The 16,467-nt window shown below is 45.3% G+C and overlaps 1 protein-coding gene across 6 annotated transcripts in view; it reads left to right on the top strand.

The window, feature by feature from the left end:
* The first annotated feature begins 3,768 nt into the window (after window positions 1-3,768).
* The window catches only part of FLNB (filamin B), a 144,561-nt gene continuing 131,862 nt past the window's right edge, over window positions 3,769-16,467 (top strand). For 3 of the 6 annotated variants that reach the window (XM_079116388.1, XM_079116387.1, XM_079116386.1), the window contains exon 1: window positions 3,770-4,255. In XM_079116388.1, coding sequence (XP_078972514.1) covers window positions 3,964-4,255 — 292 coding nt within the window. In that variant the 5' untranslated portion in view covers window positions 3,770-3,963. Of the gene's footprint in view, window positions 4,256-16,467 lie in introns of all 6 variants that reach the window. The other 3 variants (XM_079116385.1, XM_079116384.1, XM_079116389.1) reach the window with 2 other exon arrangements.

The following is a 16,467-nucleotide window of genomic DNA, read 5'->3' as shown; positions in this document are numbered from 1 at the left end:
GGATGAACCCAGGTGTGCTCTACCCACTTGGCTACATTCCTAGCCTTTTATTTTGAGACAGGGTCTCACTAAGTTGTTGAGGCTGGCCTAGAACTTGTGATCCTCCTGCCTCCGTACTCAGCCATAAATTTATTTTGCAAGGTCTATTTCTCCCATCTCTGTTTCCTTTGGAAAGTGAACTTCTACATCTGGAACTTGAGGTTGGGGGTGTAGCTCAGGCATAGAGCACTTGTCTAGCATACACGAGACCCTGGGTTTGACTCCCAGCACCACAATGTAACTCTCTGCAACATTCAGTTGGTACTCTTTGGATGTTCATTCCCTAAGTTATAGTAATTACCATTATAATAGCTGTTTAGGCTCTTAGGAGGACACTTCCAAGCTAAATTCTATAGACATTTTTTTTCTTTGACTAAAAACTCCCAGGATATGGGCTGGGGTCTTAGCTTACCATATAAAAATAAAATAAAGGCATTGTGTCTACCTGCAACTAAAACAAACAAACAAAAAACCCTCCCAGGATGTGTAATATTAATGTAGGTTACAGTAAGGAAACAAAATCAGAGGCGGCTCCAGGTCCCTGCTCTATATCATGACTTTTGTCTTTCTCCACATCCATCCTCAGCCACTCTGTGACCTTAGGCATAGGAGCACCACTTCCAGCCTCAGTTTCCTTACCTGTAGAATGCAGATAATTGTAATACCTCTTCGGAGTTCTATGAAAATTAAATGAGATAATGCCAGTACTCAAGAAATGGAAGTTTCTATTGTCATGATTTTTAAAAAATTTTCTTAAGGGCTGGGGAGATAGCTTAGCTGGTAGAGTGCTTACCTCACAAGCACAAGGACCTGAGTTCGAGCCCCAGTACCGCAAAAAAAAAAAAAAAAAAAATTATTTTTGGTACTGGGGATTGAACCCAGGGATGCTTTACCACTGAGCTACATCCCTAACCCTTTTTATTTTTTATTTTGAGACAGGGTCTCACTAAGTTGCTTAGGGACGTGCTATCTTACTATATTTTATTGTTATGAATGTCTTGACATAATGCCTTAGTCCTGAATAAACCCAGGCAGATGTCACCCTAATACTGAATTAAATATATTATTATTATTACTGTTATTATTTTTATTATGGTACCAGAGATGGAATTCAGGGTTACTTAACCAACTGGGTCATATTCCCAGCCCTTTTTATTTTTTATTTTGAGACAGGGTCTCACTAAATTGCTAAGGTTGGCTGGGAATTTGTAACCCTCCTGCCGCAGCCTCCAGAGTCACTGGGATTACAGGCACCACGCTTGTATAAACATATTATTATAATTAATTTTATCCATTTATATTTACCTTAATGACTTAAAAAAGGAAAACTTAGCATATTAGCAACTGCCAGTTGGGCTGAGTTGATCATGTAAGTTCCTCTCACCTGGCAGGGAGAGGTCCCTAAGGGAGTAAGACATTGACTGACATGTTTCGAAGGATGAGTTGAGTGGAAGCCTTGGTCCTGGAAGGCTAAGGTTACCAGCTCTGCCTCTGGTGAACTGCTGCTCAGGGGCAAGTCTCAGGCTGAGCAACAGCACCAGGGCCCTTGGGCAAAGTATAGCTTTGGAAGTTAGACCCAGATTCAAGTCCACCATTGTCTAAACTTTCCCAACTGACCTCCAGCAAATCTCTTAATCAGTAATGAAGACAACAAACAAACAGTTATTGAATTCCTAGTATGGGTCAGGGCCAGGCAACATATATTTTTCTCAGGCTGCTGTGAGCGTTTCCCAAGAGTGAAGCAATATGAGAAAAGTACCTCAACCAGGCACCAGACTCACAGCAGTAATCCGGTGACTCTGCAGGCTATGGCAGGAGAATCTCAGGTTCAAGGCCAGCCTGGGCAATTGAGTGAGCCCCAGTCTCAAAAAAAAAAAAAAAAAAAAAAAAGTAGGGGGGACTTGCCATTGCTGTTCCACTGAGTTAGAGGTAAAGCACCCTGGGTTCATTCCTCACTACCCTCCCTGCACTCACAGGAAAGAAAAAAAGCACTTCAGTGTTGTATGCAAATGACAGAATGTTTATACTGTACCCACAAATCAATGGCCTTACCTGAGCAACCCTCAGGTCTGGAAAGCCTTGCCCTGCATTTTGCTCAACCCCTCTTCCTCCGGAAGCCTACCTGTCTTGAACCTCTCCCCGAAAGCTGGGTTAGGTGCCCCTTCTTTGGTTCCAAGACACCCTGGGCCTTTTTCATAGACCTGGTTTCAAATTCTGATTGTGCTATAGTGGCCTAGGCAAGTCACTTAACCTTTCAAGTAACTCTTGTCAAACAGGTCCCCACAGCAAGAAAATTGCGTAGCGCAGGTACACAGTAAGTGCTCAAAAAATCAACTATTACTCTTTTTAAAAAATATTTTTTGGATATTGATATCCTTGGCAGTTTTGGTAGACTTTTATTTTTATTCATTTATTTATATGCAGTGCTGAGAATTTTACCCAGTGTCTCACATATGCTATGCTACCACTGAGCCACAACCCCAACCCCAGCTATCACTTTTAAAATTATTCAGGCTCCTAATAGCAGAGAGCTGACTGTATACAGCACTTACCTTGGAACCTGGGTAAGTATTTAGTAGGTGCTTGATGTATGGTGTAGACAGAGTAATAGCTCCCAAAGATGTTCGCATCCTGATTCTCAGAACCTATGACTGCTACTTTACATGGCAAAAGAGATGAAAGCTTCAAATGAGATTAAGGTTTCTAATCAGTTGATTTTAAAATAGGGGGATCAAGGAATTATAAGAAGATGTTGTGATGGAGAACCAGAGAGATGACAGTAAGAGACTCTGCTTGACTTATTTCTTTTTCTATTTCTTTCTTTCTTTCTTTTTTTTTTTTACTTTTTTTGGTGGTACTGGGGATTGATCCCAAGGGCACTCTTCCACTGAACTTCATTCCCAGTCCTTTTTATTTTTAATTTTTGAGACAGGGTCTTGCTAAGTTGACCAAGCTGGCCCAGAATGTGTGACCCTCCTGCCTCAGCCTCCCTCAGTTGCTGGGGTTTACAAGCACTCACCACCACTCCAAGCTCTGACTCGGTAGGCTTTGAAGATGATGAAGGGAAGGGTCATAGGTCAAGGCATGCAGGCAGCTTCCAGAAGCTAGAAAAGGCAAGAAAAGATATTTCCCCCCAGAGACTCCAGAAAGGAATGCATCTTGCCAATACCTTGCTTTTAGCTCAGTGAAACCCGTGTAGGAAATCTACAGAACTTCATGATAAGAAATTTGTGTTTTTTAACACTAAGCTTTTATTATTTGTTACATCAGCAATAGGCAACTAATGTTCATGGCAAACATTATGGTTCATACTACTAGTAAGCTATTTGTGACAGCTGAACATTAGCCTCTGAACTCCTTGAGGTTATGGAAGACAAATAAGGCAAATGGCAAATTTGTCTTATTTGCTGCTGCTCTGCAGGCCTGGCACACGGCAGGAGCTTAACAAAAACCCTTATTGAATGCCCTCGCCGCGCGCCTCTCCCCACTTCACGGTCCCTGCCGATTCTGGCTCGCTAACCTGCTTCGCGTGACTATGGGCTTGGCCAGAGACTTTCTCCTTTAAGTAGTGACATCCTGCCAGAATGGTGGGAATAGAGCGGCGGGACACCTTGGAGACAGCGGGGAGCAATGCCTGCTTCAGGCGGTAGGGGGCGAGCGTGGCCCGGAGCTCCCCCGTAGGCCCCTAAAGGGCCGGGCCGGGGCGGCGCTTTGAGGGCGGAGCGGCTCAGCGCGCAGGCGCAGGGCCAGGCGCCTGGCGCTCTTGGAGGCGAGCGACCACAGAGCAGCTCCGGCCACGGCTACGGTAGCAGCGAGTTCGAACCCCGCTCCCGCTCCGCTTCTATTCTTGCTCCCCTGGCCCTTGGACCTTCCGACGTCAGTCCCCAGCAGCTCGTTGCGCTTTGCGTTTTCCCCGCCGCCAGGATGCCGGTGACCGAGAAGGACCTGGCGGAGGACGCGCCGTGGAAGAAAATCCAGCAGAACACGTTCACACGCTGGTGCAATGAGCACCTCAAGTGCGTGAACAAACGCATCGGGAACCTGCAGACAGACCTGAGCGACGGGTTGCGGCTAATCGCGCTGCTCGAGGTGCTCAGCCAGAAGCGCATGTACCGCAAGTACCATCAGCGGCCCACCTTCCGCCAGATGCAGCTCGAGAACGTGTCCGTGGCGCTGGAGTTTCTGGACCGTGAGAGCATCAAGCTCGTGTCCATCGGTGAGTACTCTGGTGGGGCCCAGGCGCCGGAAGGTGTACAGTCCAGTCCCAGCGCGTGCATCCCCTGTGAAAGGCGAGGGCTCCCCAAAGCATGCCCCCACCACGATCCACCGCCGGGGCTGGGTGTGGGCGCGGAGACAAGGGGAAATCGTACTTGGGTGTGGGGACGTAGGGACCTAGACCACCTCCCTGGTGCTATTCCTGGACTGGGACCTTGCGTGATTGCTCCCCGCCGTGCGCCCCAGCAGTGTTCCTGGGAGCTGGCTGTGGTTTGAGTGTTAAGAGTTGGGGTCGCAGGTGGAGATTTCTCTGTGCCTGCAGCGTCCTTGGGAGAGATAGGAACTGGAAACCCTTGTCTGCGGTCCTCGGGGGCGAGGGACGCTAGAATCCGAAGTTCTGGGGAGCTCTTGTCTTCTGCGCCCAGGTTGGTGCGGTCAGTGGCCACCTAATGGGCGTTGGCCTGGAGCCTGGGCGGGGAGACCCGGGGAGGGACTCTACGTTTGGGACCTCCCCGCCTAGGTGGAGAAAAGAACCTGGTACCCTCGTCCGCTGTTGCCAGAATGGGTGTGGGCCTAGAGCTTGTAAGGGAACCGAGGGGGGTGTGTCCTTCTTACTCCTTCTGCTCCCAAATCAACTGTGGCGGGTCTCCTCAGGTTGAGATAATTTAGGGATGGATGGAATAGTAACAGCTTGTCTTGAAGAAGTCCCAGCTAGTGCTGGCTGTGTGTCTACAGCCCTCTAAGTTACTCCAGTCCTTATACACCCAATGAACTGAGGTGTGGACCCATTTTACGGATGATGGGGTTCAGAGGGTTAATTGACTTGCCCAAGGTCAAGCAAGTAGGGCCCATCTGAGAATTAAAGGAAGTGGGTGACAGTTGGAAGGAGGCATTGTTTTTCTTTCCCTACCAGCGTCTTCTACCAGGGTCTTAATGAGACAGGGAAGGAAGTGGTGTCTGTTATTCTGCTGGACTGGGGAGCAAGAATGAGGTCTCCTTTATGGCCTGGGGTAGTTGGGTACTTCCAAGAGGGTCACAGGACTGCTGAGGAGGTGTGTATGTGTGTGTGTTCACATGTGTGTACAGGGAATGTATGTATACACACAGCATGTGTGTAACGTTTGTGAGTACAGAGAATATGAGCACAGAGAGGATGATTTTGTGTGTGCACAGCATGGATACTTACATACGCCTGCAGAGAATGCGTGTACATTGTATGTGTGTATCTTACCAGGGAGGAACTGACCTGGGTCTGGGGTCTCTTTATGAGGAAACCTAGGCCATTACAGTGACTCCATTGAGGGAAAGAAAGGGAGGTAGGTGTGGCTGCTGGGACTTTCTTCAGTGAAAAAGGGGTTCCCTGTAGGCTGAGCCGCCTCCCAGCTTGCCCTTCCTTCCCCCACACCTGTCCTGGCAGGTAGGGCTGCTTCCTACTTCCTGGACCCAGGCAGCTGCTACTACCCAGCCGGCCTCCTAGCTTGTCTCTCCTCCCAAGGATGGCTTCTCTACAGAAGGCAGCTGTGTGGGGTGCTTTTGTCTTCTTTTGGGGAGGCCATCTCTTGAATTGGGGAGGAAAAATCCCTCTGGATTCTAGAATTCTTTCCTTTTCAATAACCCACCTTTCCTCCAAGGAATCTCAAAGCTGATTCAAGTTGGCTGATCTCAACTTGAATCCATTCTTTGTTTTAAAAAAATGTATTTATTTAATTAACTGAACAAAGAAACTTAAAGTAAACCAGGAGTATCCAAACATGACATAAAATCTCTTTAAAAAAAAAAAAAAAAAAAAAAGCAGCACCAGAATATCCTGTACTGCTTAATTTACCAACTGTTTATACAGGCAGCAGCTGCTTCCAGTGTGGCTTGTGGATGTCATTCTAGACTTTGGTCCCTTACATTTTTCTGCTTTGTCCTTCTGATTTTCATTCCTAAACCCACTCAGGCCTTAGACCTCTGTGTTCTAAATTCCTGGAGGCTTCCCTCCCTCTGAGGTGGGCCTGTTAGCTGTGGGTAGCAGCTGCTGCTTCTTCTTCTTCTTCTTCTTCTTCTTTTTTAAAATATTAGTTGTCAATAGATCTTTTATTTTATTTATTTATTTATTTATTTATTTATTTATTTATTTATTTATATGTGGTGCTGAGGATCAAACTCAGGGCCTCACACATGCCAGGCAAGTTCTTTCCCATTGAGCCGCAACTCCAGCCCTGTGTCTTCTTTCTTATGTAGACTTCTTCCCACCACAAGTTACATTGTTTTATTTTTCCTTTTTAATTATTTCTTGGATCATATTCCCCGAAGTGACATTCCTGGGTCAAAGGGTGTGACCACATTTATGACTCCAGCCTTGTTTGTTGCTCTCCAGAAAGCTCTCTCACAGCAAACAGGTTTTCCAGCCTCTGGAAACCAGAGGAAATCTTGCCAGGTGCTAGGACTGCTGTGGGGGGTAAAGCCTGAGGCCTCATCCCTCTGGTCCTGGGGCTGTTGTGGGTAATGGCCCTTTCAAAGCTGGGGGTAGGCTGGGGGTGGTGGTGTTACCTCCTGCTTGGAGTTCAGTTCATTCTTTCACTTCTTGCTTTTATGTTACCTTGTTCAGACAGTGACAATAGCTCCATTTGGGGGCACCCACTAGGTGTTCAGTGTGTTCTGTTGACCATTTGCATTGACTACCCCTGAGAATAATTGACTGATAGCAAATATTGCTCTTTCAGCTAGTGATCTGCCAGTCACTGGGAGGGTAAAGGGCTTGGCTCTGTCCTGCTTGCCATGTGGTAGGTATGTAGAAAATGGTTGCTATTATTATTGCATGGTTGTTATTAATATTATTTTCTTATTTAAAGATGGGAAACAGGAGTGAAGTAACTTGTGGTGACTCAACTAGGAGGTGAATAGTGACTAGAACTCAGATCTGCAAAACTGTTGAATTTGAGCCTTAACTGATTCTTTCCAATGTCAGAGAAGAGTAAACTACAGCTCCTTTCCCCACCAGTGTAATATCAGGGTTTGCAGGTCTGGGGCATTATGGTGGCAGCTGGATACCCACACTTAAACCTCTCTAGCCTTGACAAAACAGGGATGTCAGGGCCTTGGAGGAGTGACAGAATTACCTTCTGGACTATGATGAGGGTCCCAGAAGTTGAATGTCCTCTCATGACAGTAGGTGAGTGGACCTGCTTTGCTCTTTGTGTTGAGGTTGAATCCTCTGATGGATGGCCAGTCTGTCTCCACTGGTGATAATTTGTTGTTGAGATTTCCTGCATCTCAGTAGATCATGTTTTACTCCATAATCAGGGAAGGTATTATTGAGGGAATATCAGGTTTTGTGTGCTCCCAACCATATGCATTGTGGGAACAATCAGTATGGTGTACATGTGCCCAGCTGTGAGACATTAGATGGTCAGGCAGCTGCCAGAGGACTGTGGCTTTTTTGCCTAGTACTCACCGAAAGACAACCGTGGCTATTTACTCACATTGTGGTTTGTTGAAAGGTAGGTACACCCTAGGCACCATCCCAAAGTTGAATAGTCTCTTCAATTTCTTTTTTCCCCCCTCTACATTTTAAAAATTGATGCATTATAGTTGTACATACTGTTGGAATTTGTTGTTACATATCTATACATGCACATAATATACACTATGACAATAAAATTTGGCCAATATCACTCCCCAGCACTTCCCCCCTCCCTTCTTTAGTTTCTTGCATCCTGGGCAGTTCATAGTGAGGCCTCAGCATATTTAGTTCCAGTTGTTTGCCAGGAGCTGGCAATTTCATTTACTTGTTTTTCCAAAAAACTTTCTGACTAGACAGCCCAGGCAACTTGGAGGAAAAGGGGTCTCCTGGATCGATTGAGACTGCCTAGAAGTTTGGGAAGTGTGTTGTGGTTTGGCTCCTTAATTGATTCATAATTAATTAGTTTTTGTGGTTTTGGGTACTGTACCACTGAGCTACATTCCCAGCCCCTTTTATTTTTTTATTTTTTTAAATAAAATATTTTTTATTTTTACAGACACATTTTGATTCATTGTGCACAAATGGGGTACGACTTTTCATTTCTATGGTTGTACACAATGTAGATTCACACCATTCATGTAATCATACATATATATAGGGTAATACTGTCTGTTTCATTGTTTTTCCACCCCCACCCCCTCCTACCCCTTTTTCCTCTATGAGATCCAAAGTTCCTTCATTTTTCTCTCTCCCCCCACCCACCCTCCCTCCTTTGTTATTTATTGTCCTGCACTTATCAGAGAAAACATGGGGCCTTTGGTTTTTTGGGTTTGGCCTGTTTCACTTAGCATGATATTTTCCAGCTTCATCAATTTACCAGCAAATGCCTTTTATTTTTAAGTCAGGGCCTCTCTAAGTTGCTGAGGCTGGCCTTGAACTTGCAGTCCTACCGCTTCAGCCTCTGGGCTTACTGGCATGTACCACAACATCTGACAGGTTTGGTCCTTTAAAGAAAGGAATTCTTTCCTTTTCTGAGAATATGGACCAACCCTAATGTTTACTTAGTTACCTGTACCAAGCTAGTGCTGTAGCAGGTGGTGTGTGTTCCCAAGACTTTGGTCACTGGGCAGTTTTTTTCAGGGTGGTGGGGCACCACTTCAGTTTCTTTTCCTTCCTTTTGTCCTATCACTGTCAAACTAATGTACAAATTACTCTTAAGTTTTGCTCTTTTCTAAAGGGTTATGATCTCAGAGTGTGCTTTAAAAGTAACAGAGTAGCACACTTTGTCAAATTTAACAAGTTCTGGGCCACTTGCAACAAGGTAGCACATTAGTGTGCTGTGCAGGCTGTGTAGGGTTAACAGCAGGAAGTCTTGGTTCAAATCTCACTTGCTGCTTAACTGGCTATTAAGAAACTTACATGCCTTGGTTTTCTTATCGACAAAATGGGGATAATAGCTATCTCCGTAAAAGGTTGCAAAGATTAAACAAGTTAATATTTTTAAAAGTTCTTTGAATAGTCAGGGCACATAATAACTGCTATGTAAGTCCTTGCTAACTAAATCGGGTACCATCAATAATACCCTCAACAGCCCTGCTGGAGGGGTTTGCATATTGAATGGGCATTTAAAGTCGGCACTACTCTGGGGAGACAAGCTTGATCGGCTAATGTTGATCCTACTTGCAAAAACAGAGTTATGAATTGCCTAGAGGGTACTCCTTCTTGGAAGGGGATGACCCCTGGTGTGTTATGGCTGCCTCCTGGGCCCATTCACACCAGCTTTGTTTCTGAGCTGGACGGGAGCTCTAGGCGGCTGGTCATTCCAACCTCCCACCCGGTTCAGGAATCTCTGGGCCAAATCACTTCCAGATGGTGGTTGGGCCTCTGTGGAGCTCCTCTAGCAACGGCAGAGCCAGCGTGCCAGTCAGCAGCCGCCTTCGTTCTTGGAGAGTCTGTGTGGAAGGAGGGCTTTGATTGGGAGCCAAGTTACTTTCCTGAGCACTCCACCCACGGGTCCTGTTTCTGTGCTATAATGCAGCGTTACAGAGTGGACTGCTGGTTTAGTTGAGATGACTTCCTTCTTTCTTAGGGCATCAGATGCTCAAAGCCTGGAACTTTAAGGCCTTTCCCTGCTCAAGGGCCAGGGTCCTAGACATCCTACTTTATATACAGACAACAGGTCAGTGCATACTAGGCTGTACTAGATAGAGCCCAATAATTCACAGGATGGACCTGAAGCTAGAAGGCCTGGAATCTGCCTGGAAGTTTCCCCCAACAGCTGAGCTTCTGTGGTCCACTGTCTTAACCTTTCTGAACCTGTGTTCCCATCTGTAAAAATGGAAGAGTCATAGTTTTTAATCTTCATTGCTGAGAGCATTATATTTGATTTGGTTAAGTTTTTTTTTTTTTTTTTTTGGTGCTGGGGACTGAACCCAGGGCCTTATGCATGCAAGGCAAGCACTTTACCAGTTAACTGAGCTATATCCCCAGCCCTAGGTTAAGTTTTAGTACAGTGCTGGCATTGTCATTGTTAATGTTGTTTTTGAACCCAAGTCCAGGACTTTGTCTTGTCTTCCATCTGTTTTCTGGCCTGGTCCTGATGTTTTTGGAGTCCTGCTGCTGTCATCTGCTATGTTCACTCTCCTTCCCCATCACCCAGCTTGGGACTTCTGATGAAGATGCCTCCTAAGAACTTTTTTTTTAATCCTTTCCTCATTTGCCAAATAAATGAAAGACCAACTCTGAACCAAGCCCAGTTCTAGGTGTTAGGACCACCAGAATAAAGAGAAGTATGTCCCCTGCCTGCCTCATGCACTGTTCAGTGGGGAGAAGAGACAGGTAGCCAGAGAGTATCTTATGGAAGAGATCTTCTCAAACCTCCAGGCATGTACACATCACCTGAAACTGTTAAAAATGTAGGTCTGATTTGAGTACATAAGGACTGAGATTCTCCCAAATGCTGCAGTCTCTGGACCATGCTGTGGGATATAGACGCAAGCCCTCTCAAAAAGAGGAATACCTGCTCCCAGGCTGGAGTGGGTAATCTGGAAGGCTCCATGGAGGAAGCAGCTTTTAAGCTGAGAGAACTAAAGCTTAGCTAGAATTAGGCATGTAAAGAGGCAGACAGGTGAGTATAGAAGAATTTATCAGGTTGAAGGTCACAGTACTTGAATCAGAGAGGCAGTGGGCAGGTAGACAGGGCTGGTCCACAGCAGACTTTCTGAGGCTGAAGGATGCCAAGTGGGTCTTAGGGCAGAATGGGTGAACCCAACTGGAATGAATAATCTAATCTAGGGTCTCCCAACTGTTCGTATGTTTCTTATCAGTGAAAAGTTTTAAATGCGCCCCCTTTCCCTATGTGTACGTTTATAAGCTATATATGTTTTCCACTATCAATCAGTCTGTATGTTAAGTATTTGTCAAAGCTTAGTTTCCTTTTTTTTTTTTTTTTTTTTTGCGCAGTGCTGGGGATTGAACCCAGAGCCTTGTGCTTGTAAGGCAAGCACTCTACCAACTGAGCTATATCCCCAGCCCCTTAGTTTCCTTTTAGAGAAATAATCCAAGTATAAGATCTTGTTTTCCTGGTTCTAATGAATTATGTTGTGTGATCTTAGCATGCCCCTGAGGGCCTGTGTTTCTGTACTTAATGTATTTAGTTTTTGTTTGTTTGTTTTTTTGCTTTTGCAGTGCTGGGGATCCAATCTAGGGCCACACCCCCAGCCCTTAAGTTTTTCTTGATGCTGCCTATCTGCCTGCCTGCCCTCCTATCCATCCATCCATCCATCCATCCATCCATCCATTTATCTATCTTCCTCAGCCATTTAAATTTTTTTTTTTTTTTTTTTTTCTAGATAGAGTCTTGCTAAGTTGCAAGATAGATTCTCCTGCCTCAGCCTCCTGAGGGGCTGGGATTATAGGTGTGTGCCATTATTGTGGCAGGCTCTGTTTTCCTCCTCTCTTATATTTTTCTGCATTTGATTTTCATCTTTGATTATCCTTAGGAATTTGATCTGTAGTTATAGCTCCTTCCCCCAATAAGTTTGAATAGATCCAATGGAACAAACCATTTCAATCTAAATGGGAGCTATTTCCTGCTATTATAGTGATTCCAATTGCCTTTCATGACATTCTACTAGAAGCCATCTTATATTACTGTTGTAAATCTAGTTATTCATTAAATGTTCTCAGTGATCACTTAATAGTCTTAAGTTATTGTGTAATAAACAACAGTACTTTCTTATTCAGGAACTTTGAAGTGATCATGGATTTTTTTTTTCTTTAGATGCCCAGCTGACTTTTGTGGGGGTCCTAGGGATCGAACCCAGGTGTGCTTTACCACTGATCTATACTCCCAGCCCTTTTTTTTTTTTTTTTTTTTTTTTGGTGCTGGGGATCGAACCCAGGGCCCTGGGCTTGCAAGGCAAGCACTCTACCAACTGAGCTATCTCCCCCAGCCCTTTTTATTTTTTATTTTGAGACAAGGTCTCACTAAGTTTCTGAGGTTGGCCTCAAACGTGTGATCCTTTTCTCAGATTGCGGTGTGAGCCACCATGCCTGGCAATATCTAATATTTTTGAACATCTACTTTCTGCTGAGCATTGCCCTGAGTGACTTTTGTTACTAATCATCATATGAGCGCCGTAGAGCTAGTAGCTTCATATATTCCCATTTTTCAGATGAGAAAACCAAGGCTCCAGCTTGCCTTGCCCCACAGGTCAGGCATCATACCTGCCTGCATCATGCTGTAATGTATTTTCTTGTTGAGAGTTGGGTTCAGCACTTTGTGAAGTAAAGGTAGATAATGTAGTGAGAGGATGTTGGAGAGACTGTTTTGTTCTGCTTCTGATTTGTTCGTTTGGTTCATTTCTTGTTTTGTTTTGCTCCAAACTTTACTCATTTGTGCTTGATTACTGACATTGAAATTTCCTTCTATAAGACAAAACTTTCTTGGGCCCATTTACCTGGGAGTTTTGACTGGGTCCTTTCCTGCCCTCTCTGGAGACATTTCTCTAGTTCTTTTCCTGCCTTTGTTTGGTTCCCAGAGGCAGTGATGTCACTGCAGGTCTGGGCAGCAGGGACCAGCTAAAGGTTGCTTTGAGGGGGCTGGGCAGGGCCTGGAAGCCAGAGGTGAGGAAGGAGAGGCCCCTTGGAATTCCTCCTCCTGCATCCTACAGGGCTCACAGGGCAGGTGTGCTTGTGGGTATGTGTGTGGGGGGAGGGGTTGTCGAGAGCCAGCTATGCCAGGACGTCCTGGGTGACAGTGGACATTGGCCCACATGTGCTCTGTCAGAAATGACCACACCCACATCCCTTCCTCTGTAGCCTTAAACATTAACTGGTGGGAGGGCATGCTGGGTTGTTTGCTGGTGAGCTGAGGTGCTTTTCTTTCCAGGCCTGGCACCTGGTGATCAATCTGGCAGCCCTGTCCTGTGGGCAGCCTGCTTTCACTGTAAGCAAGTGGCTTTCCACTTATCTCCAGGCAGCCTCTTGGGCAGGCCCCCTGCTGTGTACCACACTGGGAAGCTGTGAGGCTGCAAGACTGCCCTGCTCCAGAGCTGAGCTGATGTCCCCTGAGGGCTTCTCTCCTGAAAGAGAAGCTGGTTCTATGTCCTATCCCATTCAGTGCTCAGCCTCCCCTGTAGCCCGGGGCTGGCTTGTTGAAAGGTCTGGGCCTTAACACAACACTCCTGTTCTCCCTCTCTGAAGGCTCTTTATGCTGGCATGAATTCTTTTTCTCATGGAGATCTGAAAGCCCTTTTGACTAAATGGGTCACCTTTCTGGGTATTTTCATAAGGCCGGTCAGCTTTTGCCATGCCAGACAACTTTTCTGGAATTTCCTTTCAGATAGAAAGGCAACCAATGAGGTTGGAATTATTTGGAACACAGGATGGAATTTTGGCATTCACACTATATAGGGAAACGGGTGGGGATTTGTGGTGGGGACTATGTAAATTTGCTGTGGCACATAAATTCAGATTTGAAGATGAAAAGAGGCTAACAGCAGTCAGCTTTCCTTGGAGAGACAGAAACAGTGTTACTTTCCACCTTCTGCTGGGTGGGACTGAGGAGAGGCAGGCTTCCGTGGTGTCTGGGTTGGGAGGGGTTTCTGAACCTAAAATCAATTTCCTTGATCTCCTCTGTGATCCCCACGCCCCCTCAAGAAAACAGTCCAGTTCTTACAATGCTGGTACTGCACTTCGGTGAATCACCCTTACTTCCCGCACCTCCCTGGAGTGACTTATCAGATTCCAGGGAAACAACAATGATTTGGCATTCTGCAGCCTGTGAGGCACAGACTGGGCCTGGAGCTTCTTGCCCAAGAACAAAACAAATGTCTCCTTGGTGGTCAAGCAACCAGGGAAGGGTAAGGGTGGAAAGGCCCTGTCTCCCAGGGGACCTCAGGGGCTGAGAGACTAAGAGCCCTTTGTGACTTTGCAGTTCTGTTAATTGAACAGAGTTTTGGGTTTTGTTGACAAGATTCCTTTACAGAAGAGGCAGAGGTGTGCATTGGAAGACGGGGATGTGCTGCTGGTGGGACAGGAGGCCCTTCAGTGGAGCTTCTGGAAACCCAGGGGCAGAACACTCAGCATGCGTTCTGAGTGAAGGAGCCTTGGCAGAGCTTGACTTGAAGCACCTGTGCGGTCACATTCCTCTTCTCCACTGAAGGAGGCTGCGAGCTGGCACCAGGGGGTGCCTCTGTCAGGGTGCATTTTACAGGAAGCATCCAGGTGTCACATTCCACTTCCCGCAGATCTACCTCTCTCAGCCATATCATCTGTCCCATTTGCTTGGCTCTCTTGTTTGACATCCAGGGGGAGTTGCTCTGGAGTTGGAAGCCCAGTAGAATTGGAGGCTGAGTTGGAGGCAGGTAGAAACAGAGGCCCCCTCCTGGATATCCACAGCCTTCTTTCAAAGCCTGATTGGTCTCCTAATCTGCCTGTCTTATTTTTTCTGTGGATCATTGCTTTTTGAGGGGGCTGGGGGGGGGCGGCGCTGGGGCTGTGTCTCTTGCTCACTCCTGTCACTCTGAGCTTGGCACTTAGTAGGAATTTAATAAATAACTTATTGAATAAACGAAGTTTCCATTATAATGGGTTGAATAACAAGTCTGAACATTGACTTGTTTGCAATATGTTTGTTTTCAGAAAATGCAAAACAGTGGGCCTTTGCAGCCTGTAGTGAGGTGAAAATAATGTGTGGTGGACAACTGGGTCTGGTATCCCTATAGAACACCTCAAGTTTTGAACTGTAATACTGAACTTAAAGAACTCAGCACTTCATATTCATTCCCTGAACATCTATGACTTGCTTCACCTGTTAGAGAACAAGGCCTTCTCCAAGTTGCCTTGTGAAGCTCAGTAAAGGAGTTTAAGAGGAAGACATTGAGAGTCACAATAATGTAGGAATAGTATCTAATAGAAGCAGTGCACATGCCAGGCACTGTGGTGCATGCCCATAATCCCAGCTGCTTGGGAGGCTGAGGTAGGAAGATTTGCATGTTCAAAGCCAACCTCAGTAACTTATCAAGGCCCTAAGCAACTCAGTGAGGCCCTGCCTTTAAAATTCAAAAAAGGGCTGTGGATGTGGCTCACTGGTTAAGTGCCCCTGGGTTCAATCCCCAGTACCCACCCCCCCCCCCCAAAAAAAAAAAAAAAAGAAATAGTGCACATATATTGAGTACCTACCAAATATCAGGCATTGTGATGAAACACTTCTCAATAATAACTAAAGGAAACTCCATTGCAACTCTGAGGTGCAGTTATTATTGTAATCCCCGTTATATAGGTGAGTAAACTGAGGCACACCCATTTTGGTTAGTGAGTTTGTGTCTGGCTGTTACTCAATCCTCTGAGATTTTAATCTTCTGTCCTACTGCTTTTCCTAAGAAAAGCCGTCAGCTCAGAATGCTTTTAAAATTCACTTTTGAGTGTTCAACATCTCTAGTAATTAGAGAAATGCAAATTAAAACCACTCTAAGATTTCATCTTACTCCAATTAGAATGGCTATTATCAAGAACACAAGCAATAATAAGTGTTGGCGTGGATGTGGGGAAAAAGGCACACTCATACGTTGTTGGTGGAGTTGCAAATTGGTGCAGCTACTCTGGAAAGCAGTATGGAGATTCCTCAGAAAACTTGGAATGGACCCACCATTTGACCCAGTTATCTCACTCCTCAGTTTATATCCAAAGGACTTAAAATTAGCATACTACAGTGACGCAGCCACATCAATGTTCATAGAAGCTCAATTCACAATAGCTAGATAGTGGAACCAACCTAGATGCTCTTCAGTGGATGAATGAATAAAGAAACTGGTATATATACAAAATGGAATATTAATTCAGACATAAAGAAGAATAAAATTATGGCATTTGCAGGTTAATGGATGAAATTGGAGAATATCATGCTAAGTGAAATAAGCTAATCCCAAAAAAACCAAAGGCCGAATGTTTTCTCTGATAAGTGGATAATGGTGGGGGGGGGGGCGGTGAGAGAAGAATGGAGGAACTTTGGATTGTGTAGAGGGAAATGAGGGGGGGAGAGGGATATGCAACATGATGGAATGAGACAGACATCATTACCCTATGGACTTGTATGATTACATTAATGATGTGAATCTACATTATGTACAACCATAGAAACAAAAAGTTGTACCCCATTTGTGTACAATGAATCAAATTGCAGACTGTAAAAGTAAAAAAAAAAAAAATTCACTTTTGAAAATGTCTTTTTGGACATTAAAAATTAAAAATCACATTTGTGA

The sequence above is a fragment of the Sciurus vulgaris genome (genome assembly GCF_902686455.1).
Source record: "Sciurus vulgaris genome assembly, chromosome: 16".
Lineage (NCBI taxonomy): Eukaryota > Metazoa > Chordata > Mammalia > Rodentia > Sciuridae > Sciurus > Sciurus vulgaris.
The sequence above is the reverse complement of the archived record's forward strand: the minus strand, read 5'-3'. Positions and strand labels throughout refer to the sequence as shown.